The following is a 25,515-nucleotide window of genomic DNA, read 5'->3' on the forward strand; positions in this document are numbered from 1 at the left end:
CTGATGCGCACACTTATGATCATTGTAGGGCCATGATTTGGATTAAAAGCATGTGCAAATATGGTATGTAATGCTTTAAATGCATGGCTTCTTTATTGGAGCTCTTAAAAACAAACAAAAACAAAACAAAACAAAAAACTGGAAAAAAAAGGGGAGGGGGTTGGGTGGGTGGAGTGGCTTTTTTTCGGGGGGGGGGGGGGCATGTGCGAACAGAAACGAACACTATTTCAATTTTTCAATCGCAATCCCAAAACTGGTATCTCTTGTGTGCGAATGGGCCTTCTGGGGGCATTTCATGAAACATTTTGTCCGACAACTTTGTCGGACAAATTTGCTCTCAGCCAATCAGACGCAAGGATTTCAGTAGCTTCTAACATTTTGTCAGACGAAATATCTGACAAAACGCTTCCTGAAATGCCCCCCTGAACTGAATGTATTCATTCGGTGCGAATAACCTCGGTCGAAGAATGAGAAAAATCTACTCAATTAAAAAAAAAAATGCATAATTTTTCTATCACGGTCGTTGCTGGTGTTGCTGTTGCTGTTGTAAGAATTTGTTGTGGACTTGCTGTGATGCCCTCTGGTTCTTGTCCAGGTGAAAACTTGCCAACAAACCCGTTTAAAATTGGATACGTCCTGTTAGTCGGGGATAGATGAAGATTGTGTACAGTCTGTCATTGTGTTTTATGGCTAGTTTTCTACGATATAACCCAAGGTTTCCACGAACTATGAAGTATAATGCCACTTGCTGAATTTAAATCTAAATGCAGTTTTACATGTAGGAGATTTACACACATTATTCATTACATTACTATAAGCTACCCAGGCATTCATAGTACAAAATCCTAAAGACCACCTTTAAAATCTGTCCTGCTACAATTCATTGTATTTTCTGTGACAATACAAGAGCAGTTGACCTTCAATTTAACTAACATTTAAACATAACAATTAACATAACAGAAGAGGTAATTACATTTTTAGAGAATTAAATGTGACATAACCTACATTAACATTATTAAATGTTACATAACATGATGCAATATTACATGATTACATTCAAGAGCGTAAAATGATATACACTATAATGGCATTCAAACATTTAACCACGAACGAATGGACCATAGGTTCGACTGCAAGACTATCTAATAACGAATGGCCCCTGGGAAAGTTGGAAGAGAAAGCGACTACGTGTATAATACTGTATTAAAGGGAGGAGTGTTCTTGTTACCACAGAGAAGTTGTAGCAGATGACAGATATCTGTCATCACAGCATCAATGTGGTACAAGTATAAACAATTGCACTAGAGTGGAAGGGCAGAGACATCATATACAATGTTTCAGGCTGCCCTGGAAATGTTTCGTTTACTGATCATGTTTGATTATTAGTTGTTGATACATTTCCCATTGACTGAGCCGGGAAGTGAAAGATTAAAATAAGCAGTCAAGCAAGCGAACGAGCAGAGCACATTCCTTCTTCCAAGATGCAATGAGCATCTATGCACTACCTACGCTCATGTGTCTATCCATCTACAGAAGTACAATGTGCGTACATCTGAAAGCGTCAATGTAAAAACAAGGTGTGAAAGTGCGCTGTCATGTCCATCTGGACCATGTCTGGCAGACATCTAAAATGAGAAATCACAGACAGAGGTCTTAAAGCTCACGATACAGTGATTCATTTCCCAGATCTCCCGGCTATCATCCCACGAGGAACAGCATTATAGACCCACCACGGCTGTGCACTTTTGTTCGCGTCTCAGAACCCTGCGCCTTCGGCTGCAAATCGTCGATCCGCTGCATCGCGTTTGACAAAGCGCCTCCTCTAATCTTACTCACTCGAAGTCCTTGAGCCCAATTTCTTGTAGCTCTTTCGTAACTTGCTCCTACTCATCAAGTCTTCACCTCCTGACTTACTACAAGACATGCCCTTCCTACTTTAAAGGAGAATGTTACCCAAATATACATGTAAATTGAGTTAATGCAGCAGTAGCTTTCGTACTATACAGCATGTCTGCAACAGTTTGAGGAAAATCAGAAAATTCATTGAAAAGTTATAAAGTTTTAAAGTTGCAGTGCTGTCATTATCGGATGTTAAGACTACAATATTTGGTGACGTCACTCACAGACAATAATATTTTAAAAAATACCAAAAAAAAAAAAATCAAAATATTTTCACTTTTCTGGTGTAATTAAAGAGCATTTGACTGGGTGATACAAGTACCTCTTTCTGAAAACAGAAAGAATATCCTTTATGTATGTCAGTAACAAGTTGAGGAAATGTGTACTGTTTATTTAAAAAAATGAAATTTTTAACATTTCTGCATTGTTGTCCTGCAGTGATATCAAAACTGTAGTAGTCTTCCCATCCAGAGGTGGAGGCACTGAAATATTAAACATTCATCACTTTTCAACAAATTGTCCAATTTTCCTCAAACTTTGCTGCTGTGTTCAACTAATATTGCTGCATTCACTCAATCCACATGTACAGTGTACATGTATTGGGGTTTCATTCCCCATTTAATCTAGGGACTACTACCAGACTACTCAACTACCCAACTACCATCAGACAGAACTTCCTGCTGGGGAACTGAAGGCATGCAATAGGCCTATCCATCACAGCATTCAAACCTGAGGAGTGAAACAATTTGTAAACACAAGGAGGCCTCATTGGCATGAATTATGAAAATTAACCCACACACATGAGGGCAGGCTGATGTTGCTACAACATGTATTTCCCATAGGCACTAATATCCGAGTATATTTGGGACTCGTCTTCAACGGGTTAATGGATACACTATCCCTAAGGAACTGGTGATGAGATAATGAGATATTAATTGTAAACTCTCCTGGTTTCACTGAAGACTTTGCAATACAGACATACCAGGTTCTTGCTGTGTTTGGCAAGCTTTGGAAATCCTTTCTGGTTGCTAGGGAGAATCTATACAATATGTGCATCAAATACTACCCAGCTGTATTGCTCTACCATGGATGTTTCATATTTGAATTTGTGTGCATACATATCTTGCTCTTGTTTTTGTTCTGATTTTCGTCCCATTGGCACTGTTAATACCCAAGTGTTTGACAAACCAGAACAAAAGTATAGCATGTACACTTAATACAGTGGTTGATATTTGGAAAAGAAAATGCTAGAAGTACAAGATAAAACACTACACACTATGGTACCACTTTTCTTTTAGGAGTTTTTTGCCTCTCAGTTTTCCTCACACATCAGATGGTTGCAGTTTGGTATCAAATATCATCAAAGACAATCTAAAACTTTTAAAACATCAACCTGCATTTCGGTCGACATTCACAGAGTTCCCAGCAGACATTAGAAATACTAACTATTATATGGCTTTGTGCTTTGTGCTAGAATACATGTTGGACTTTACATCACCAAACATTCAAATATAATAACATCTATAAAGTTTAATGAATGTTTCAGTCAGTCAATAATCAATTTAAATTTGGGTTTTTGTTGTTAATTCATTAATGAGGTACATTTTGTGTTTGTTTGCATTAAAGATCATTATGTATGGATCTGCACTTGCTTGATTCTGTTCGTAACAACAGTGGTCTTTTGACATCTCCAGAATCAACTGTCAAGTCTTGGCTGTGAAAAGATCTTTGCTTGGTGATTTACAGTAGATTTAAAGGGATGGTATAGCTTTGTTTGAGATGGGGATTCAGATTTTAATTGTCTGCGAGATTATCAGTAACCACTTACAGTATATGAAATATTCAAGAGCATACAAATCTAAGAGTAATTCAAAGTCATTTGATGAAAATTGGTTTTGAAATGGCTGAGATGTCCAAAAACACAGTAAAACAAAGAGGTCCTAATAAAGGGTGGGACTCAACTTTTATTATGATCTCATGTGTTTGGATATCTCAGCCATTTCAAGGCCATTTTTCATCAAATGAACTTTTACTTCCTCCTAGGATTGCATAAGTGCTGTCTAGTAATTTTGCAAAACGTTAAAACCTAAATCCCTGTCTCAACCAAAACTATAACATCCCTTTAAAGATGACAAGTTCCATCTGATGGGAAAATTCTGTGACAACCAACCACAAGTGTACGACAGAGAAGCTTTAACAAAGACACTGAAGCAGGCGCCCTCACACCCTCGATTTTATCTGCACCCCAATCTATTCCAAATTATCTGATTACATAACGAGGAATTAAAACTGCATCTTGCAGCTAAAAAAGGAAACGCGAAAAGAAAGCAGGAAGTTTCTCATCAATATCTACTGGAAGGACTCATAATGGAAAGTTTGCCTTTGTGTCCTTGTGTTAAAAAGATGTTGATGTTAAAAATCCTCGAGGAATACTTAGGATAACAGAATAAATAGATATGTTCATGCTTATCGAAGCAAAAAGAGTTATCTCGTTTTTACATGCTCTGTACATATGCATTAATTGACTGATTTTAGTTGTCAAGTTTATTGAGTTAATTCCTTCCATTTTTTTTCTTGTCTCTCTTTTGCAAAATCATTACAAATGTTTTCTCTTTACTGTATTGTGCACTTACATTGTAGTTTGTAATGCCAATGATGTATCATTTCATAAAATATACAAACTAAAACACTCTTTTACTCCACACATATAAAAAACAAAACAGAACAGGGGGATACACTTACTTGTGGAGAGAGCGCTAGTCCAAGAATCCGAAACATACCAACACATGAACAGGGACTTGGTAAACAGCACATCAAATTCTTTTCCAAATCCAGCATTTAAGATGTCTTTATGATTGCAAAAAGAAAAAAACACAAAAACAACAGCATCAACAAATGAGAAGGAAGCTGGAGTATCCTCTCAAGTTTCTGTAAAGGATGCTATCCTCTATTAAGTATCTGCAATGGATGCTCCACAGATCAAGATCAAGTAATCCAATACCATTAATCACATTCCTCCAGTGTTGATGTGTGCACTACAGACTGAAGACTGATTACTTGCTGGCTGGCAGCGCTCCATGTACCATATACTCAAAGTGGTGTGGTTCCCAATTTCGGAAGCTGGAAAATTAGTCCAAAGGAGTCTTCTCTGCGGGAGTCGTCTATCTCTTTTGCCGAGCACTCCAAACACAATTCAGACTGCTGCTACAAAAACTGACACGGTACAATGCGAGGACATCTGTCGTCGCGGCAACATGTGTGAATGTGAAGCGACGACGACAGCAGCAGAGTCAAGGTATGTGAAATAGATGGGCTTGAAACAGCTGTGAGCTCAATCTCTGGCCAAGCGGTGCGAGAAAAATATTGTATACTCACACATTCTTTTACACGATAATCTGTCTGGAACTAATTTCTGCTGGCATCCATCCCCATGTAGCGAGCATCATCGACACCTCGCGCCTCAAGAGCAGTCGAAGACAGAGATATCAGCTGTTTGCGAAAGGATTGGGGCGGGTTCGCGAGAAGCGTGCCAACCTTTTCAACGTCTTGTGAGTCCGACTTGTGAAATACTGTAGCTCTTCAAAGAAGGTACTTGCACTTTGCACCAAAACAATTACCTTTCTCTTCCACTTTAACTGTTACTTTAGTCTTGGAAATATTCCGTTTCATGCAATTACAATATCATCCAGAAACACAAGTCTCTTGATCACTGAAACAATGCCTGGCACTTTAAAAAGGCATGGATCCCTTCTAGAAATTTTGAGAAGGGGATCCTGCTTCTGGGGGATTCCTCGTTGCAATGGAAACAAAGTGATTGTACCACAGAGATGCAACAGTGCTAAGCCTGTTCAGCACTGATTCATTGCGGGGGATGGGAAAGAAAACGTGGTCAAAAATCTCAACGCACCACAGCTGATGTACATGTACAGGATCTCCAAAACATGTGCACATGTACAAGTACTGTGCGTGGGAGACAGAATATGCTACACAACTGAAAAAAAAACAACAACATTAATCCTGTATGACCTCTCGTCAGTGACAGTCGTAAGCGCCTTAAAGCAATTCCAAGGCCCTCAGGCAGGTTTCAACACAAATGCGACCCTCGAAATGTCATCGCGCAAAACAAGTTGAGGTCCTTGCCTTCTACACATCCAAACTAAATCCACAGTGAAAGGGTGGGAGGGGCTCCTAGCAGAGAACTGTCATGATCATACGGAGCAAAGGATTGGCACAGTTGTCACAACAAAACTAAAGAATGAGAGGGGGATAATGTAGAAAATCTGAAGAAATTTTTGACAAGTAACAGCTTGAGCTGGATGGAAGGCTTCTTGAAATCCAGGCAAGATTAGCTGTGTGGTTTCTCGTGTGTCTAAACTCTGGAATTTTGACAAAATGAGTCACATTGCATCACGATACACCATTATAACTCCCAAGTATTAATCCGACTTATTCACTGGGGCTCCGTCAGCAGGCGAAGCTTGTCAAACGATTTCAAAGAGCTGCTCTGAGGGGTTGACAGCTATACAGATCACGCAGCACGGGGAGCACTTTATTCCTGAACAAAGCATCGGAGTGAGCTCTATCATAGTTCATTGAGAAAGCGACAAATCCTGCTGGCTTGAAATTGTCACTGCTGGCTGAATTCTTCAACATCTGTGAGCACGATGAACTTGAAAACAATGAAAGAGTATTATCACCTACAAAAACTGATGTCAAATGTCCACAAACACTTTTGTGGACTTCCCAACGTCAGAACTTGATGAAGCATGAACTTTCTGCACCTTTATATACTACATAATACGTTCGTCCACAAACAGCTTTGGAAGGGTGTAGACAGAAAGTGAAAGACTAGACGGGAGTTTGTCTGCGTTTTCCAAATTAAAGAGCAGATTTTTTAGGTGTGCCCGGACGGGGGCAGAGTGAAAGTTTTGCCGGCGTGTCACGAGGCAACAAGGCAGATGATGCAAAGGCTAACATAACGTACAACAATGGCACTTGGTTGAGGCCGGTCAGTCTACCGAGGATGCTGCGTCAAAACGAAAGTTTCCTCGATTACAAGGAGTGGCACAGGTTTGATTCTCTCCCTCCTCCCAGCAGCACGGCTTGGCGGAGTGATCAAAGGAATGAAGGACGATATAAACACTTTAATAGAAGGGATTTCCTTCTCATTCAGGCTGGACTGACGTACGTGGGCAGACCGGTACATCCACACGGGGACAACTTCCACCGACAGGATGACTCGTTCGCTCGCTCGCTCGCTTGCAGGCAAGCAAATGAGTAGGAGGGGATATGGGGGGAAATCTGACCAGTTGCGGACCGGGACGGCCCGTCTGGCATGTGGAGATGTGCTTCTCCGGGCTGGCTGCCAACTTTGAGCCACTCGCTAATGCAACAATTTAACGAGAACAACTTTCTGACAACTCCAATTAGAACAGGATTTGGGATTGTCAACTTCATGTGTGTAGGTGGTACCGGAGAAAAGAGGAAGAGTAGATATACGGACTGTAATGTCTTTCTTATGTCATCCAAAATATTATTTCCTTCCTATCTTCCAGGAAATGGAAATGAAATTATAGTAAAATGGGCAAGTCTGCGGTTTCGCTCTTCCTTTTCACAGGGTCGGGTCGCACAAGGGGCCGAATACAAATGAAAGGAAAGATGCAAGAACATGAGAACTGGTGAAAGTATGCCGCATACATCATGGCCATTGTTTACATCATCATATGACATCATGAAGGGGCAGCAAGGTGCTCAGTCAGTAGCATGTCTACCCTTCTATTAAATGGTTCAGGTTCTGGCGCAGGTTCAAACCCAAGTGAGTTTTACTGAGCAATGTTGTGTGTTACCATGCCGTCCCCTCTAGTAGAGACAAAACACTCTGTCCCTTGGATAGGACAATACAATGGAAGTCCCGTGCGTGAGAAAGTTATGTTGCAAGCACATAAGAGATCTTGTTCGTTCACTTTAATATTGCAAAGTACAGGGTGCATAAAGTGGCAAAAAAAGGTCTACCCCAAGTGCCCACAACACCCCTGGACCTCATGGAAGACCAGCTAGAGCACCTGGAGGCATTTCAAGACACACTTTGTCACTGACAGATATATTGTCTGACAAACTCTTAAAAGCTACTAAAATCCTTGCATCTGATTGGCTGAGAGCAAACTTGTCGGAACAAAATGTTTCATGAATGTCCCCCAGAATATGGGCTATACAGACATCTTGTCTGATGGAAAATGAAAAGCAAACAAACATACAAAGCCTTGTAACGTCTCGTAATGTGTTGGAACATTTCTTTAAGCTGAATGGCATGTGGTCAGCTTTAGCTGCAGGTGTTGCAGTGGTGCCCTTGGGAGTGTGGGAAATAGTCTTTGTCGAAGACCCTAATCTTGTAGTCATCGCAACCATTATTGAAGAGAGCAGAGGATTATCAAATGACATGGAATCATATCACCAGCAAAAGGCAATCTCTAGCAACAGAGCTTTTGGAAAACCTGTCTGAATCCCTGAACTCATGGATATGAAATACCATATTTTTCTACTAGTGTTAGGCAACTAGACTCACAACCAATAATACAGCTGTAGGCCTATTCGAAGAAGGTTATAATGCATACTGATTTTGAACTGACCATGGATAGGCAACCTTGCAATTCCATTGGTCAAAATAACTACGTTATCCACTGGTGACTTATACTTGGCAGAAGTGTTTTGCCACTAAAGTTTGTTTGTCTGTTTTTCTTTTCTGACTCTATTCTTCAATCAAAACCTGCCATCGCACTGATGCACTTGGCTACAGTTATCTTCACTCCCGATTGTTACTGCAAACAGCGATAACTGTATGTAAAGGGCCCTTGAAAAGGGAGCTTTGTACGTACAAAGAAAAAAAATCATGTCCTGCCAGAAATTCCAGATACGACTCGCAGCAGGTCACAAGTGCCCACACGCTGCAGAGAATTGCCTTTCTCTTGTTCGATCAATTTCTTGCAGCTGATGAAAGTAAAAACATTGAGGGCGAAGACACTTTCTCCCCGCGATGTCCTAAAAAACGGCCGCGGGATTATCCTCTCCGACCCCCGGGGATACTTTTCCTTCTGGTTGCGATCACTCTTCATCACCTTCCTGTAAACAACTGTCCCAAAGGCCTACAAACTTCACTCCCTGTCCCCCCTGCAGTTGTGATGAAACAACAAACACATCCTGAGTGTGTATGATGACGACTCCATATTAAAGCTGCAGTGCATGTTTTGGCCAAAAGTTCAAAGCAGTTTGGGGGAATTATTTACATAGTACCATTATTTCTTTCTTTCCTCTGGACCAGTAGTTTTACCCATGTTATGTAGTACTTTTAAAAATACACATGATAAGCAAATACTTGTGCACCATGTTGAGAAACTCCTTCAAAAAGGCATGGAAGTGCCTAAAGAACCCACATTTCTGAGCTCATACAGAGACAAGTATGACTATAAAGGATGACATGTTTTGAGAACTTATTACTCTATTTTAAAACAAACATGCAAATGAAGCAAAAACCCACCTATCCTGATGCTCTCTCTTGAATTTATGAGTGAAACTTTCAGTGTTTTTTTTTTCTTTTTCTTTTAGAATCTTCACAAAATGTTAAATGGGTCCAGAGTTTAAGAGTTTGGATTTACAAGCTTCATCCCCACAAGCTATCACTTCATCATCACCAAGGTAGAGCAAAGTTTGAAAACCCATATGTATTACCAATGTTTCATCAGCACATGGCAGAGAATGAAAAAGAGAGAAGCCCTATTTTAAAGTAGAGATTAATTCTAACGCAATGCACCTTTAACATCACGACTGCTGAACGCACTGAGATCAGTCCTTAGACTCAGACCCTCGTCACAACAAAGTGTGCATTAACCCCTTTTGTGCCAACAGGTCTATTCCTCATTGAACACTCATGAGCTATTAGTTGTGAATGGCTAAATGTTCCATAAACTTGACCGCAGTAACAGTTGGACAAACACGCTAGAAAGGGTGTGACACTGCAAATAGCCCCACAAGGCTACCAAGATAAGGCACAGATTTAGCAAGACTGCATTTTCCAGTTCTCTGACAGAAAATGAAAGTTTCAAAGCATCTTTACCCACTGCAGCCGAAAAACCATGTAAACTACAGTACGTGACCACTGGTTTCACAAGGCAGGGTAAGGGTTAAGACGAAACAGAGAGCATTTTGTGTTCCCAGGCACACGCACTTTGACACACTTTTGTCTGCTTGTCGGAGATGGAGTGGAAGTTCACAAAGGGGCCCTTGTCACTGCGATGATGAATATATAGGGGTACTCATCACCCCGTCCCCTTCCTCCCGACCCCCCCCCCCCCCCCCGACCCCTTTGTACCATGCTTTACGATGGACAATTACTGTATCTGCTATTTTTGGCCACAGTTAGCAGTCAAAGAGGTTGATACATCTTTTACAAAGCGTTAATCGCAACTAACGAGACGAGATATGTGTCATGCAATTATATCATATGTACACAGTGATTTCATGTCCCTCCTCCGAAGCAAACAACAACTTCAAGGGAAGAACATAATAAACAAGAAAAGTGAAACATATGAGAGATCAGATAATTAACGAGTTCCCTTTTTCACTCCCATACTGTCAAATTATTATTTTTTATTTTCGTGATAAACTGAAAAATGATTGAAGTTTGATTAAAGTAAAAATGACTTTTTTTTTTTCTCGAGTACATCTCACTGTCAAATCAATGAACAATGTAGGTGAAATGTCCTTGGGAATGCCCTGCACAAACTGTTAGAAATGGTCATATGATTCATTATGTAACATAGAAAAATGCTTTAATACAACTATAAACACATAGACCTGCAAACTGAAATCCAATTTGCTAGTCCAGGGAAACATCACAATGATGAGGACCTAAAAAACCATGACAAACACCTGTCTATTTCAGATTTCTCACTGTATCAGGGCACGAAAATAAAGAAACATGAAAACAATTTTGGACAGTCTGCAAAATTACCCTGTGATAATATATAGATGATGACTAGTGGGGGAGGGAACATACCAAATGTTCCACCCGAAGGGTTTGACATGCTATTGAGGGAGGTTATAAGTCCCAAGACGAAGTCAAGGGACTTATAACCTTGGGGGAAAGACTTTTGTTGTCGGGAACATTCGTCTTGGGACTTATAGCCTCCAGAAATAGCATTTCAAACCCTGAGGGTGGAACGTTTGGTACATGTTCCCGACAACAAAAGTCATCATCTGTTATATTATACGGTCAAATCTGCTTTTTCACATTATATGGAATAGGCAAATTTATCCTATCGATTGCATGAAAAATAAGATCGTTCAATCGTTTGGTATTGTTTGTCATTTGTTACATGAAAATGTTTTCCCAAGGGAGAACATTACAAAAATGTTCTGCCCATGGGCGAACATAACCAATGTGCCTCCATCACGTGACTGTGTTTAGCCAATCACTAACTGGTATTTGACTAACCCATTTAATATAACTAAAGGTTTTGTTACATCTGACCTACAGTATCTATAACAAAATTTAATTGTAGTAACGAGCAACTTGAACTAGCAGGTTACCTCATCCTTGGGGGAAAGAGCCCATTGTGACTTTTAACTCAAACAGCCTATAGTATAAAGTGAATATGTATGCACAGACTGTGGGATAGCTGCTTGTCAGTGCATCATGGATATCAACTGTTGTGTGTTATTTACAAGATGTAAAGTATCTGACTCCATAATGACACACTTTGATGACTAGCCCATTGTCAGCTTTCATAACTTTTTCTGTCTTTTTTGATTTTATGACGATCCAATCAGACACTTGCGAGGCAATGACATCATCACCCTCATGCATGACTGTGACCAAGCTCATTGTTTCATGAAAAGACTTGAAACTTGGAATACTCCAATACTTTCCCACATTGTGCATGTCTAATGAATAATGACTTGAACTTTCTCTGTTGTGTCAATTGTATTCCTCCCATGGAAGTCAGCATGAATACAAAGTGGAGTTCGTTCTACTTGAAGGCAGCATGACGCATGCATATATGCCAGTGATGTCAGTGGTTTTGATTTCAACTCCTTTAAGCGCCCCAAGCATAACTCTTTATGTGCCACGTTCGCACGACCAACTCAGTCGACAGCGTACCAACTTCGCATGTTCTGCTCAAACGCACAAACCGGCCTCAACTGATTGATAATCACCAAATGCCGCAGTACAATGAAATCGTCTCTCGCGATTTCTTTCCTGTCGCATGTAGCTTGCATTTTATGTGGTGATTGACTATCAAGGGGTGTTTCCAGCTGGATTTGCGAGTAAATTCTTCATTTTTATCACTGTTTAGTGTGCAAGAGTCATGTCTCTACAATTATGTAGCTACTGGTCATTTGAAAGAAAAGCAATCACATATTTGTCTAACAATTTACATCAAAACAAAGCTTGGCATTTTGTGTACAGCTTTGCTTCCTTAATGTCACGGTAACAAAAAATCCATTAAAGTTACATAGATTTGAAGAAGAAAATGTATTCAAAAAGCATGAGTACGTTGAAGTCCCAGAATAATGTGGCACATGGGGAGTTTACACCATGGCACATAAAGAGTTGATTTGCCAAGGTTTTTTTTTTTTTCTCTTCAGCATTCACTAGTCTATCCAAACCTGTCTCCTACAGGTAGGGGTAATTGTAAAGTTGATAGCAAGCCCACACAGGTGTAGCAATATGTGCCTCAGCCCAACAGGAAGGCCATGGTAACACAATAGGGATTAGGGGGATTAGGTAATCTACACTCATTGACAATCTGTTTCCAGACATCTGCGCCAATCAGCAAAGAAAGCACTCCAGTGCCCACGTCAGTCCATGAAGACAGCACAGTAAGGGTTAAAGGGATGGTATAGTGCTGGCTGAGGTGAGGATTCAGCTTTTAGCGAAATATTCCACAACCACTTTTAATTATGAAATGTTAAAGAGCATACAATTTCAAGAGGAATTCAAAGTTTACTCGATGAAAATCAGTTTTGAGATGGCCGAGATATCCAAAAACAAAGTAAAACAAAGTGATCCTCTGCATTGTAAATAATGATTTGCCCCCCCCCCCCCCCCCCCCCATCAAAACAAAAAATTTAATCTATCTTGACATGTGGGTGATCACACATGCAATAAGTTCATTATTGACCACTACAAGGAATTTGTGTTGTCCTACCACTAATTGGTTCTATCCCAAGAATAGGCCTACGCACCTGTCGTGGTGGTCCATTGCTGTAACCACTAGGAGTGCCCCCTCCCCCTAATTATTCAATGATGGACAGCAACATACACTAATGTGGATGGACTGATGTAAAGAACAGTGTGTATTCGTCACAATATCTGCTTCTTGCCAGTTTTGCCATTGCATAAGTGAAGGAAATGGAACCATCTAGCGTCTTTGCTATGAAAGGAAAACTGCAATTTGATTTCCACAGGAAGAACAAGTTTTCTTCGCAAACTGCACCTTTTATAATCTTACCGATGAAATTGCCTGTTGGTCAAACAGCCTTAATTGCTGAGACTTGGCCTGATGACACATATTGATAAATATCGAAATTACAAATATGTACCAGACTGTTTACAGCTCATACAATAAAGCACCCCCTGGACATGCTGAACAGATTTTGTTGAGTTAAAACCTGAGCACCACATACCACTTTGTTATAACTATTCAAAAAATTTTGAAGGTTTGAAATTTTGCCAGAAAACGGTGAGGAAAACCAACTCTCTATTTTCACACACACACACACAGACACACACAGACGTCAAATTTCTTGCATTTTCCACAATCCAACTCATTTTGCAATTTTCTTCACTATCATGTCTGTGGCTGAATCAAAGTACTAGCAACATCAGTGATGGGACACATGCATATTATTGTCTCTCTGTCCACTGAGAATGTTTTATTCATAATGCACAGTACTTCTTTTATTTCTAACTCAAGGTCTGTGCTTTCAAAACAGGCAGGATTAAAATGCACATTACCAATTGAAACTAATATAATCCAAGCCACGTATTGTATGGTACAATGAACTGATACTATATCAGTTCTCACTGGGGCTAGCAATGCAGATTTGAATGTACTTGTAGCTTCTTCGTCCTTTGCTTTTACCAATCCATGGCCATCTCATTCACCAACAGAGGGCACTATTCAAAAAGAGCTCACCGGACAGATTGGGATCTATAGCCATGCAGAAGACCTTTTAAAAGGCATCACAGTTGTTTGTTTTTGTTTGCTTTTTTTCACTGAAGATACTGCTGTAAATCTAACCCAAAAGTCACACAAATACACTTGACTCATGTCAAAAAATAATCAACAAACTAACTGTAGGATTGTTAATGAAAACTAAGATATTTTCGAGGTCTGACTAAAGATATCTTCCTTCTCTCCCTTCTCCTATCCTTCATCTTCTCCTCTTCTTCTTTTTTCTCCTTCTCATTATACTTCTCAGCTGCTAGTGCTCTGCTTCCTTTCTTCTTCTTTGAATCTTTCTCTTTTTTCTTGTGTCTTCTTTTTCTTCTAATATTTTTCTTTTCTCTTTTTTTTCTTCTTCCTCCTCCTCCTCCTCTTCTTCTTCTTCTTCCCTTTCATGTATCAATATATTCTTATGACAAACAAGCCATATACCTGATTTTACAAGCCACACACATAACGGGGCAAGCATGCCAACCAATGTGACCAAAGCATTCAACAGTTTGACACCCTGGATCAAAATGAGTTTATTACAGTGACCACGGAACAATATGCCAGTGTGCAGTATGCCTATGTGCAGTGTGTCTGAGTGTGTGTGTGTGTTGTAATGTGTATAGACTATAATCATGAAAATCATATTCACCCACACAAACAAACAAACAAACAAACAGACAGAAAGCATACCTTTGTTCCGAGTTCCTTGAAGGTTGGTGTAAGGTCTTTCAGCAAGTCGTAACCCTGGTGGAAGAAGGTTTGCTGAGCATGCATGAAGGCCAGCAGCTGTGGTGATGAGGAAAAGGAGAGGAGACAAACATTATGAGAGAGAGATGGTCAGAACAGGCACAAAAAAAGTTGCATGACAGTCTATTACACAAAAGGCACATATTTCTCTCTGAGTGTGTCTGTCTATCTGTCTGTCTGTCTGTTCACTTGTACCTAAAGTCAATTATGGATACTGTACAACCTGAAACTTTAGTGTGCATGAAATTTGTGTGAATTTTTCTAGGGGCCAAGATTCAAGAAAATTAAACGCATGCACAAGTTTTTGCGTGCAATGAGGTATAGAACACCAGTAATATAACTCACAAAAGTTTAATGTCACGAAAAAGCTTAGCCGTTGGCTCCCACTTGCAAAGTTTTATGCTGCGAACATTTCTGGTTTTAAAGTAACTGCTGGTACAACATACATGTACCTTTTCAAAAGACCATGTGTGTACTGTATAAAAATCCATGAATGTTCCTGTTTTTTTTAACCAAGTTTGTAGCCATTTCATTCACCTGTTCCCTCCAATTAAGTTTTTAAGGCGGAAATTCACTTTAGCATTCCTCGGTTATTGCTAGGTAGGGCCAAGCCTCCAGCAAAGTTTTGTGTTGTCTTTCACGGCAATCTTTTGTGAACAAAGTATGTATAAAATTTGAATACATTACAGAAACAGTCGACTGGGAAGGAATTAGTGTAAATGTGTGTGTGTTGGGGGGACACGAGGGATACAAGAAACATTTGTGGCATCACACTGTCTCAAAATTTACCCAAGATGGCCAGAAGAATATGGAATTTTCAATTTCGTATGAAGTTGGCCCCAAACTTGGTTAAAAGCCAACCAAGAGCTGAAGGAAATACAATGCCTACAGGAGCTAGGTCACATGATGACATTCAAACCACACAAGAAGGTTAACATGAAAATGTGAATCTTGATCATAAAGTGAGCCTTCAATAGATCTTTGAGCTCGTTTTTTTTTTCCAGCTTGCCAAGATATTGCTACTGCTAACAAGGATGCTCCAAGAGCATGAGAAACTCCATTGGCAGTCATACCATGGCTTAACCCGTTGAGGACGGACTGATTTTGCTATGACACACATTTCCCATAGACACCTGCCTGAGTATTCTCGGGACTCGTCCTCAACAGGTTAAGGTGCAATAATGCAAATGACAGGAGGTTTACACAATCAGAGCCGAATTTGAGCAATTCCTTTACATTATGTGTCCATCTTTGTTCTATTTCTGGATAGTGTGACACCTACATAAGCCACTGCCTCAAACAAAGAGTAATGATCTCTATAGGGTTCGTGGATAACACACACAGTTCCGGTGAGCAACAAGTTAAGCACAAGACATTCAAAGTGACCACATGAATTGCAATCAGACTGAAAATTGCATTTGCCTCTATGGATAGATAGAAGAAGAAATTAGAAAATATAATCCTTTTGACATAGACTAGAATTGAATGCACCAGTACATATGCTACATTAACCTTCAGCACTTTGTATTTAAATTTAAAATAATGTGGCAGAGATGTCAAACCATTTAACATTATACTATTCATTGGGCACACTTTAATATACAAGAAATTGCAATCTAGCAGGCATTTGTTCACTTACTGTGTTGAGCACTTCATGTCTCTCCTTTGACTGTACAACGTTGATCTGGAAGAAGAGAGAGAGAAAAAAAAAATGTTAATAAAAGCATACACGTTTTCGTACATGTGCAGAAATTCATATACTATGAGAACAAATGGCACATCGTTCACATACCACATTGGGATACAGAGTCATTTACATGTCTGTATCAAAGTCATTTACATGTCTGTATCAAAGTCATTGACAAGGGGCCGATACTACTGGGTGACCTTGCACTTATTAAAATGTACACATTGTACTCACAGTATTACAACGTACATGAATGCCTTTCAATGTGAAACCTTGAGCAATTGGAAAAGTGAGCACCTCATTATGAGTTCGAAGAGTGGATCATTATACAAACTAAACTGAAATTCAACTGAAATAATATTTGCACTAGGCATGACACATGATATAGCAGTTCTAAAACGTTACAAGTTTAGCTTCCCTAAAGCCATCGCCATTTACATATTTCACACATTTTGATTCTGCAAATTTAGCAACACTTGCACTTAATGATAATGATTGCATAGTACAGAGCACGTCTGATTTCATTCAAAATATGAAATATGATATACAAAGCATGCTTCAAATACCCTATTATCATCACTGAGTGAGTGAGGCTAATTTCTTTGGCCTCCCAACCTTTTAGTGTGGTTTTTCTAGAGCTAAACATAGAAACATTGAAAACACATTGAAAGAGGGTTTCCTCTTTCAAAGGGCTAATGACTTTGGTTACAACGTAAATTACAGAGCACAGGAAAGAACTTGACGCAATTGTGCCACCGGAAAAAAAGGAGGAGAAAAGAGGGGGATTATAATAGAACAATGAGCTTTCATTTTCTTTAATACGCCGTGGAAGAGTTGTTTGCGTACTGACTCATAGCTTCCTTTCCAGGTGTCCAAACCACACAAAATATAGAAGCATTGAAAATTCAACCTCCCTACTGACAAAATCAAACTGAATTGCACAGTGAGTATCCTGCTAGCTATACACACATACAAGTACAGTTGAAAACCATGGGGAGTTTACACAAAGGGGGAAGCTTGATTTAAACTATTAAAGTGAACTTGTAGTGAAAACTCTGGCAAAGCCACACATCGTCGCTGGGGCGACAAGACCCCGTATCTACAAAATATCAAATGTTCAGGAGAGCCAAAAAACATGGCGGCCAAAGCACTATGGCGAATGGGATAGACTCTCCTTTGACATGCCATGGTGGCTTCATTCTTGGAGTAAGACAGTTGTGATTTGGACAGGACATCACTGAACCCATTATTTGACCATTAATCCAAAACAGTCATTTTCACCAAAATTGCAGATACAAGGTCTTGTCACCCCAGCGATGATATGCAATAAAGAGGGTTGAGGGCAACTACAATTTTAATTCATTATCTAGTACATTTTAGTATGGCATCCTTTAACATCTGAAAGTAGCTCCCGCAGACACACATTCTATGATACTATTTCCATAGAATAATTTTCTTCATTTTTATGTAAAATGACTTTAAAATGTGATATCTAGTGAAGGCATAGTTTTATTGCAAAAGAAAACGAATCTCATATTTTGAGGAAGTACATTGTTTATTGAAGATAGAATACAGCTATATAACATATTACAGTACTGTATAGTAATAGAGTAAAATGTAGTATAATACAGTATAGTACAGTATAGTATTGTAGTATCTAGCATAGCACAGCATACATGTAGTGTTTAATAGCATAGTGTAATTCACTGCAACATCAGAAAATAGCAGAAATGATTTGTGATTTTGCAAACAACACAGATGAAAAGTGTTCTGCTTAAAACTTAATTGTACGTCCTTGACACATGAAGTAGAATCATGCCGAGAACAGGTCGTTTACGAAAGAAAAAAAAATTGTGATATAGATTGTCACTTTTGATAGGCCTACCTCAAAAAGCATTTCAAACCCTTTGAGGGGAATAAACTTCATGTCTCCCTCCCATGCTAGTAATGCAATAAGCTGTAATATCCAATCCCACTCCCTATGAGAGCCTTTTGACTTCTATGCAAAATCTACAGGGATGCTAGGATCTCAGACGCAAGAGGGTTAACATCGCCAATGCTGCAGTGAAACTACATTTATCACTCTAGGCGATGATAAGGTAAGACCGAAAGTATCATCATACCACCTTATCGATCGGTGTCAGCTATGGCATGTCATGGCAGCCAGCAAAAAGCTACCGAAAAGCGAAACCGAAGTAAGTGTTTGTCTACTTAAGAAACTATCGTGTGAGTCAATCTTAAAGATACTGCGGTGTCATATGTTGGTGGCTCAATTTTCAACTTGTACATATATACTCGCCTAACCGAGTTGTTAATCATGTTTACATCGATTTAAAAAGTACCCCAAAAAAACCTTCAAGTATAATTTAAAAGCTGAGAAAGCTGTCCATTACAAAATAATCATAAAATGGATAGAAGAAAATACCAGCAGATTACCCAAATCTTAAAAATAGGTTCATTCTATCACTACTGCCTGCGAGTATAATCTGAGGAATTCATGGTCACATATTTTCATATCTTTGCTTGCAGTATTTTCACAATCACTTTCCACCACAATTTTCTTGCAGCTTTCATTTTACACACAATATCAAAGATAATTTCCAGGGACAGATCCAGGAATTCCAGGTCTGTCAACATTCCCACATCCAAATCAGGGAGATTCCACACAGCAATCAGGGAGATATCTGTGTGTTTAATACATGCATTTCAATAGCCAAAAATAATTCCCAAATCAGGGATATTTTAATATTCTCCTATTCACACATGAACACATTTTGACATTTTCAGGGAGACTCCTGCAGTATCAGGGAGACTTGGCAGTTCTGGAATTCTGTAAAGGGGAGGCGCCTGTACAAAATCAAAGGGGAGGGGGCGCACATGCTCTCCCTCCCCCATTTTTTTCCCTTGTGTTTCTCTTGTTTTAACAAAAAATAACGAGGGGGCCCGCACCCGGTGCGTCCCCCTCTGGATCCGCCATTGCTCTCTATAATGCAGGACCACGCAGCTAAGATTTCTCAAACAGGAAGTATCATTAAATAAAGGTACATCCTTGTACCTTTAACATTTGAGAAAGAAAAATACATGGATAGCAATGACAGATAAGGGTCATTTTTCTTAAGGGCTACATGGGAAGATAAAATAATGCCCAGACATGAGTGAGTTGATGTCAGTATCAAAACTAGTCGCTAGCAGTCTATCACAGACAAACATGGGGAAAGAATTCCAAACAGACTGAACATTGAAGGTACTGTTTACCATTGGGAGCAGTGATTCAAAAAATTTTCAAGTTACCACCGTTTTGATGCATGTATGTAGGTCAGTTGTATCACAAAACAACCTACAAAATAAAAAAATTGTAATAAAGCCTAAATATAAGGAGATATCACTATTTTTCTCAGTGAACTATAACTGTAGATGGTTTAGTCTGGAGACAATTTTATTATAACTAATGTCCACAGATTATATATTTAACAATAATTAACACTGATTATACCGATTCACTTTTTTACACTTATTGGTTGTTTCTCTCCCTAGCTCACATTTTAGAACTATTTTGAAGCACTAAAGCTGGGTTTTTTTTATTCATCTGCAAATGGTAAATAATGCCCTGAAAGTTTAATACTAGCATCATACTTCCTTCACTTCAAGAAATCCACTGATGTTAATTTGTTGAGCACTATTGGGTCTTTTTTCACAGAACTGTGATAACTCCTTGGTTGCATTAAGCAAATCAACAAAACCAACAAAATTAAATGCAAAGCAGCATCCTTTGTGCAATATTTAAGCTTATCAAAGCAAATGGAAGCTAACAAAAATTCCCTCATCTCCCATCCCCCCCCCCCCCCCCCCCTCCCCCAAGAAAAAGAAATAATAATGGCATTTTCTGGTCAAACAAATCTCCACAAATACATCTACTTGGAAATTTGGCTAGTGTGAAAGAAAAAAAAAAATCATTACTTTCTTGAGGAAATAGCAACATGAGCGATACTAGTGATATCTCTTTGCTTTGCTTGCTAGACCAAAGTTTCAATCTCATTCTGTCATACCAGTGTACAGTTACAGTCGTAGTAATCTGACGACTCATTTCCCCTTTGAGATTTAAAACATTTGTACTCCAACACACAACCTTTCACATTTGATTGGTAACATAATTCCTTCTCACTGATAAAAACAATAAAAAGTGGTGTCAGATATACCAGTACCCGGAACAGAGTGCTAACGTTGGTAAGATCCACTACATAATGTATAATGTACCTGCTACTACACAGTGGTGACACTATCCGCCTTGTCACAGTGGCATAGCATACCGTTTGTGAATGATAGCAGGAAATTCTACAAGTATAGTCTTGTTTAAACTAATATTTCCATGTCTGTTAATCCCATTGTGTGAATGTTTGCGTTCTTGCTAGATATAATATCTAACCTTTACATTTGCATTTAGTTCTTTTGATTGTTTTTGATTGCCTGTTTAATACGGGTCTAGGGCAATTACCCCCTGGGCAATTACCCCGCACCCTTCCCCTGGCCCTAATCCTAATCCTAATCCTGAACCTAACCCTAACCCTAACCCAAACTCCTAACCCTAAACCTAACCCTAACCCTAATCTTTACTCTAACCTTACCACCAACCAGTATTTGGCCGGGGGGTAATTGCCCTCTGGGGGTAATTGCCCGGATACGGTTTAATATATCTTTTGGGGTGGGGCTGGGGAAGTGATGATTCTGAAGAATTGATGAAATTCAATTCAGCTAAATTAAGCCTACAATTAACATGTGGAAGCATACTTTCAATATCACATGACCTGGTGACTGAACCACAGGACCATCGGTCAAAAGGTCAAGGGTTCAAGCGACAGCCCGAGAAACAAGTGACACGCAAGGGGACAAATCCCTACTGGCACCCTGCTGCTGACCAAACCACCTGTCACTCAGCATCAGATCACATGGAAGCAGGGGTAAGTTGGGGGTACAGAAACTAGGGCAAACTTTGGTACGATGAGTCCTCAAAGGGCCAGAGATACACTGTATAAAAGCCAAAAGTCACAAAGGTAGCTTAAATCTAATCCATGGTTTGAATTAAGTCCATGACCTAAATCATGTAAGACTTGGGCATCACCTACAGCTCAGCTCAAACTTGGCCCTTGTACCCACAACCAAAACATTGACTGCGTTTCTCCGTTTGTGACACCCTTCTCTGGAACAACCTCCCTACTCATATTCAGTCCTCCACCTCCATTGACATTTGCAAAAAGAAACTCAAAGCCAATTTATTTTAAGAACAGAACTGATTATTATGTAGTGTGGATTATTAGCTTATGAGGTTATTAGTTATTATTGTATTAGTAGTTGATTTATATGTTTGTTCTTTTTTTGATAACTGTATTAAAAGCACTAAGAAACATGTTTGACTTATTGAGTAGCGCTATATAAATTTTCCATATTATTTATTCTTATGATACTTTCTACATCATGTCAACATGTACACTGTATACACCAACACACTGTCACTATTATGCTTGGATGCAATGTCAAAATCAAAATTTGCAAAATCCACAGACAAGATTCAAGTTACTTTTACTTTGTGAATTCAGGCTACAATCTTATAATTTCTGCTGCAAGGACGCACAAAAGAAAAATTAAAATAAGAGTTTAAAAATGTGGCTAATATCAACCCCTTAAGGAATAGGCAGAAAAAAAAAAAGAGTACAATGAGGGTCAGCAGCTGCCACGTTTGATTGGAAATACTTTCGTGATACCTGGAACACATAGTCGAGAGCGGTGTGGCCGAAGGCGGACCTGGTTGCCGTGAGAACGTTGACAGCCTCCTCCGCCTCCTGGGGTTTGGTGCGAACAGTCTGCGCATTCTTGTTCAGGGCGTTGTCATAGTCGTCACTGATGCGGTAGAAGACACGCTTGGCCTCCTTTACCTTTTTCAGATCTCTGTTAAGTGAACACAATAGAAAATTTGGAATAAACAAGAAAAATAAATATGAAACTATTGCTTACTCTGTATTACCCTCAAGAAAAAAAAGATGACATTCAATTTGAGAAGCAGCAGTTCTCCATTCCATTCTATAAATATCCTTTAGGCCTTTTCTGTTGCCATTACGTACAAATAGATAAAAATACACATTATATGTGTGTTTGTATTTTCAAATAATGTATGTAGGTCCTTGAATATGAAGTACAATCTATGAAGTGGTATTTGATTGTACACTTCACAAAACTGGCAAAATAAAGATTTGAGCAATTTTCTTTACACAGCATAATTGTCTTGGCCATTTAGGTCTCGAAGCTGTGACAGGCCATGCATATATTGAATGCACTACAAAGATTATTCAAGTAGGCTATATGACAGTTCCCTTTCAACTGATGCACATATTTACACCTACATGTACAGTCTAATTTTCACTACCATTCTACATTTGCTGCTACAGAAGCAGTCATCCAGCAATGCCACATACTCTGAACAATCTATTGAGACCCAAAATCATGCTCTGTGAAATGACATGCACGACTGGTAGATTACAGAATAACCCAACACTGTGCTCACCCTTTGATAAAAGCACTCAAGCTTTTGGAAACTGCTCTCAGCGCTTGGTCTTCGAGGATCTATAAAATTGAGAGAAGAATTGATTGGACACAATGAATTAGAATAACAATTTAGAAAATTACAAAGAGTTTTTCAAATACACTCTCATATCATATCATCATCATGATGCATATTACTATAAATATTTTCCTCCTCTTTAGGTGCGTTTGAGCCCTCTCCTAAAGTGAACCGTACCGCACTGTACCGTGCCTGCGCCAGAGGAGCGCTCGAATGCTCCTAAAGTGTACCGTACCGTACTGTACCGAGCCAAAAGTGGACCACTTCCCGATGTGCTCCAAAAGCGTACCAAAAGCGTACCAAAAGTTTGCTGTAAAGCATGCGCAGATCATGCGCATACGTCACAATGCAAAGACATCAGTCTCTTTGTTCCGGACAGCTGTAAGTAGTTCAAGCGCACCAGGTGAATGACCCTTTGGCTACAAAATGCTTGGCCTCTTCTAAAAATAGCTCACAAGGTACGCTTTCTCAACAGAGCACTCGAACGCTCAAAAACTAGCACAGTACGGCACAGTACACTTTAGTTCAGTTCGGTACAGTTCGCTTTAGAGCGCTCGAACGCACCCGTAGTCACACCATATATCATTTCTTCATCCTCCATAATCTTAACCTCCTTTTCTTCATCCTCTTTTACCTTCATCTTCTTTTCTTCTTCATCATCTTGTTCTTCATCATCCATCCCATCCTCATTTGACTCTTCTACATCCTCTTATATCTCATTCTCCTCTTCTTACTCCTCCTCCTCCTCCTCCTCTTCTTCCATTTACTGGTCCTCCTCCTATGTTTTCTCCTTCTTTCATCATCCCTCTATCCCTCATCACCTATAATTTCATGGATTTCATCACTACCATCTTCACTGTTGCCATAACTACCACATGAAAATGCTGTAGTCCTTTGGACAAAGCTCTGGTCACAAGAACACCAGAACCTGTGTTCAAATCCCTGCTCAGCATGTGCATCTTCGACAAGATGTTTTCACAACAGTGTCCCTCTTAATAGCCCAGGTATATAAATGGATACCTAGCATTAATACGTTGAGGATGAGTCCTGTGTGTACTCAGGCAAGAGTCTATGGGAAATGCATGTTGTAAGAAAATCAGCCCGTCCTCAATGGGTTAATGGGGCAATGAAATTAGCAGGGCTTCCTAGCAATGCAACCTGCAAATGAAGAGGCTAGCTTGAGCGAACAAGACCACATCATAATTTTCAAACCCATTACCATCATTGTCATCACCATCATCATCACCAAACTGAACAATATACAGAATAGCATCCTGAGGACCACAAATTACTTGTATATAGAAGTGACATTTCACCCAACAAAAATCAGGAACACAAGATGCAATGGACAGGCTGAAACACAAGAAATAACTTACTGCTTGGTAGTTCCTGGATTCGTTCATTGCACCCATGAATTTCAAAAGGTAGTCCTGAATACATAAAGACAACATTGGGCAGGAATTGGGGGAAAGAAAGAGAGAAAAAAAGGGCAGCATTATCTATACTTGCTGGTAATAACAATGGAACAAGAGCAGCAGATTCAAAAAAAAAAAATCATCATTACAGGTGTTTGTAGAATTGTTCCTCCCCGCTATTAATGATGATGAATGATAAAGCTCACACTGGGAGTATAACATTGCAAGCTAATGTTCCTGACTTGAGACAGTGAGTGTTATGCAGATAAAAACATAACCTTTGATATGCTTGAATTGAGGTCACTAAAAGCAGTGATGAATGTGGCAGGGCGTACACAGTGTACATCTAACTGACAACAATTGTACAGATTACGAGAGATATAAGATTAAACTGCTACTCTGTACTTTGCTCTGAAAATAGCGACTTCCCATCATTATGAGAGCTCAAAATAGTACATTGATATCAAACACACTTTTGAGCACTTTATACTTCATACCTCTTTCTCTCTTGTGTGCTAGAATCTATTGATACTTATTCTTTATCATAATCAAACATTGAGAAACGGAACGCCACAAACATTTTAGTGATCTAAGCAGCAGTTTCCAAGAAATGGCCAGGAAAATTAACCCCACTAAAGCGATACCCCTCTCTCCAAAGAATATTCATATCTTAACAAGAGATAAATACAGTACATGTATCACCTATTACAACAATCTCACAGGTGCATTTTATCCCCTGGTATTTTTATACCAACTTGAGCTTTTCTCCAGGGCCATACCATGTGTATATCACCTGCCCGGCCTTTGTACAGGAAGCCAAATGCTTCCTCGATCACAGCGTGGAAAACCAACATGAGCTACAACTGTAAAAGCTGTATTTAAAGGTGAAGGGCCAATTTCTTGTTTCAAAGAAACCCCCAGTCCCTTGGAAACAATGACCCA

At 39.5% G+C, this 25,515-nt stretch overlaps 1 protein-coding gene across 1 annotated transcript in view; it reads right to left on the minus strand.

The window, feature by feature from the left end:
• LOC139744504 (arf-GAP with coiled-coil, ANK repeat and PH domain-containing protein 2-like) overlaps positions 1-25,515 on the minus strand; it is an 84,872-nt gene that overhangs the window by 33,112 nt on the left and 26,245 nt on the right. Inside the window, exons 5-9 of the mRNA XM_071654937.1 lie at positions 24,535-24,588; positions 23,102-23,160; positions 22,305-22,488; positions 16,501-16,545; positions 14,805-14,900 (exon numbers count right to left, since the gene is read on the minus strand). Of these exons, the coding sequence (XP_071511038.1) occupies positions 14,805-14,900; positions 16,501-16,545; positions 22,305-22,488; positions 23,102-23,160; positions 24,535-24,588 (438 nt within the window). The remainder of the gene's footprint in view (positions 1-14,804; positions 14,901-16,500; positions 16,546-22,304; positions 22,489-23,101; positions 23,161-24,534; positions 24,589-25,515) is intronic.

Source organism: Diadema antillarum, unplaced genomic scaffold (genome assembly GCF_040938485.1).
Source record: "Diadema antillarum isolate AM-2024a unplaced genomic scaffold, OU_Dant_1.0 seq00001184_RagTag, whole genome shotgun sequence".
NCBI classification, from domain to species: Eukaryota; Metazoa; Echinodermata; class Echinoidea; order Diadematoida; family Diadematidae; genus Diadema; species Diadema antillarum.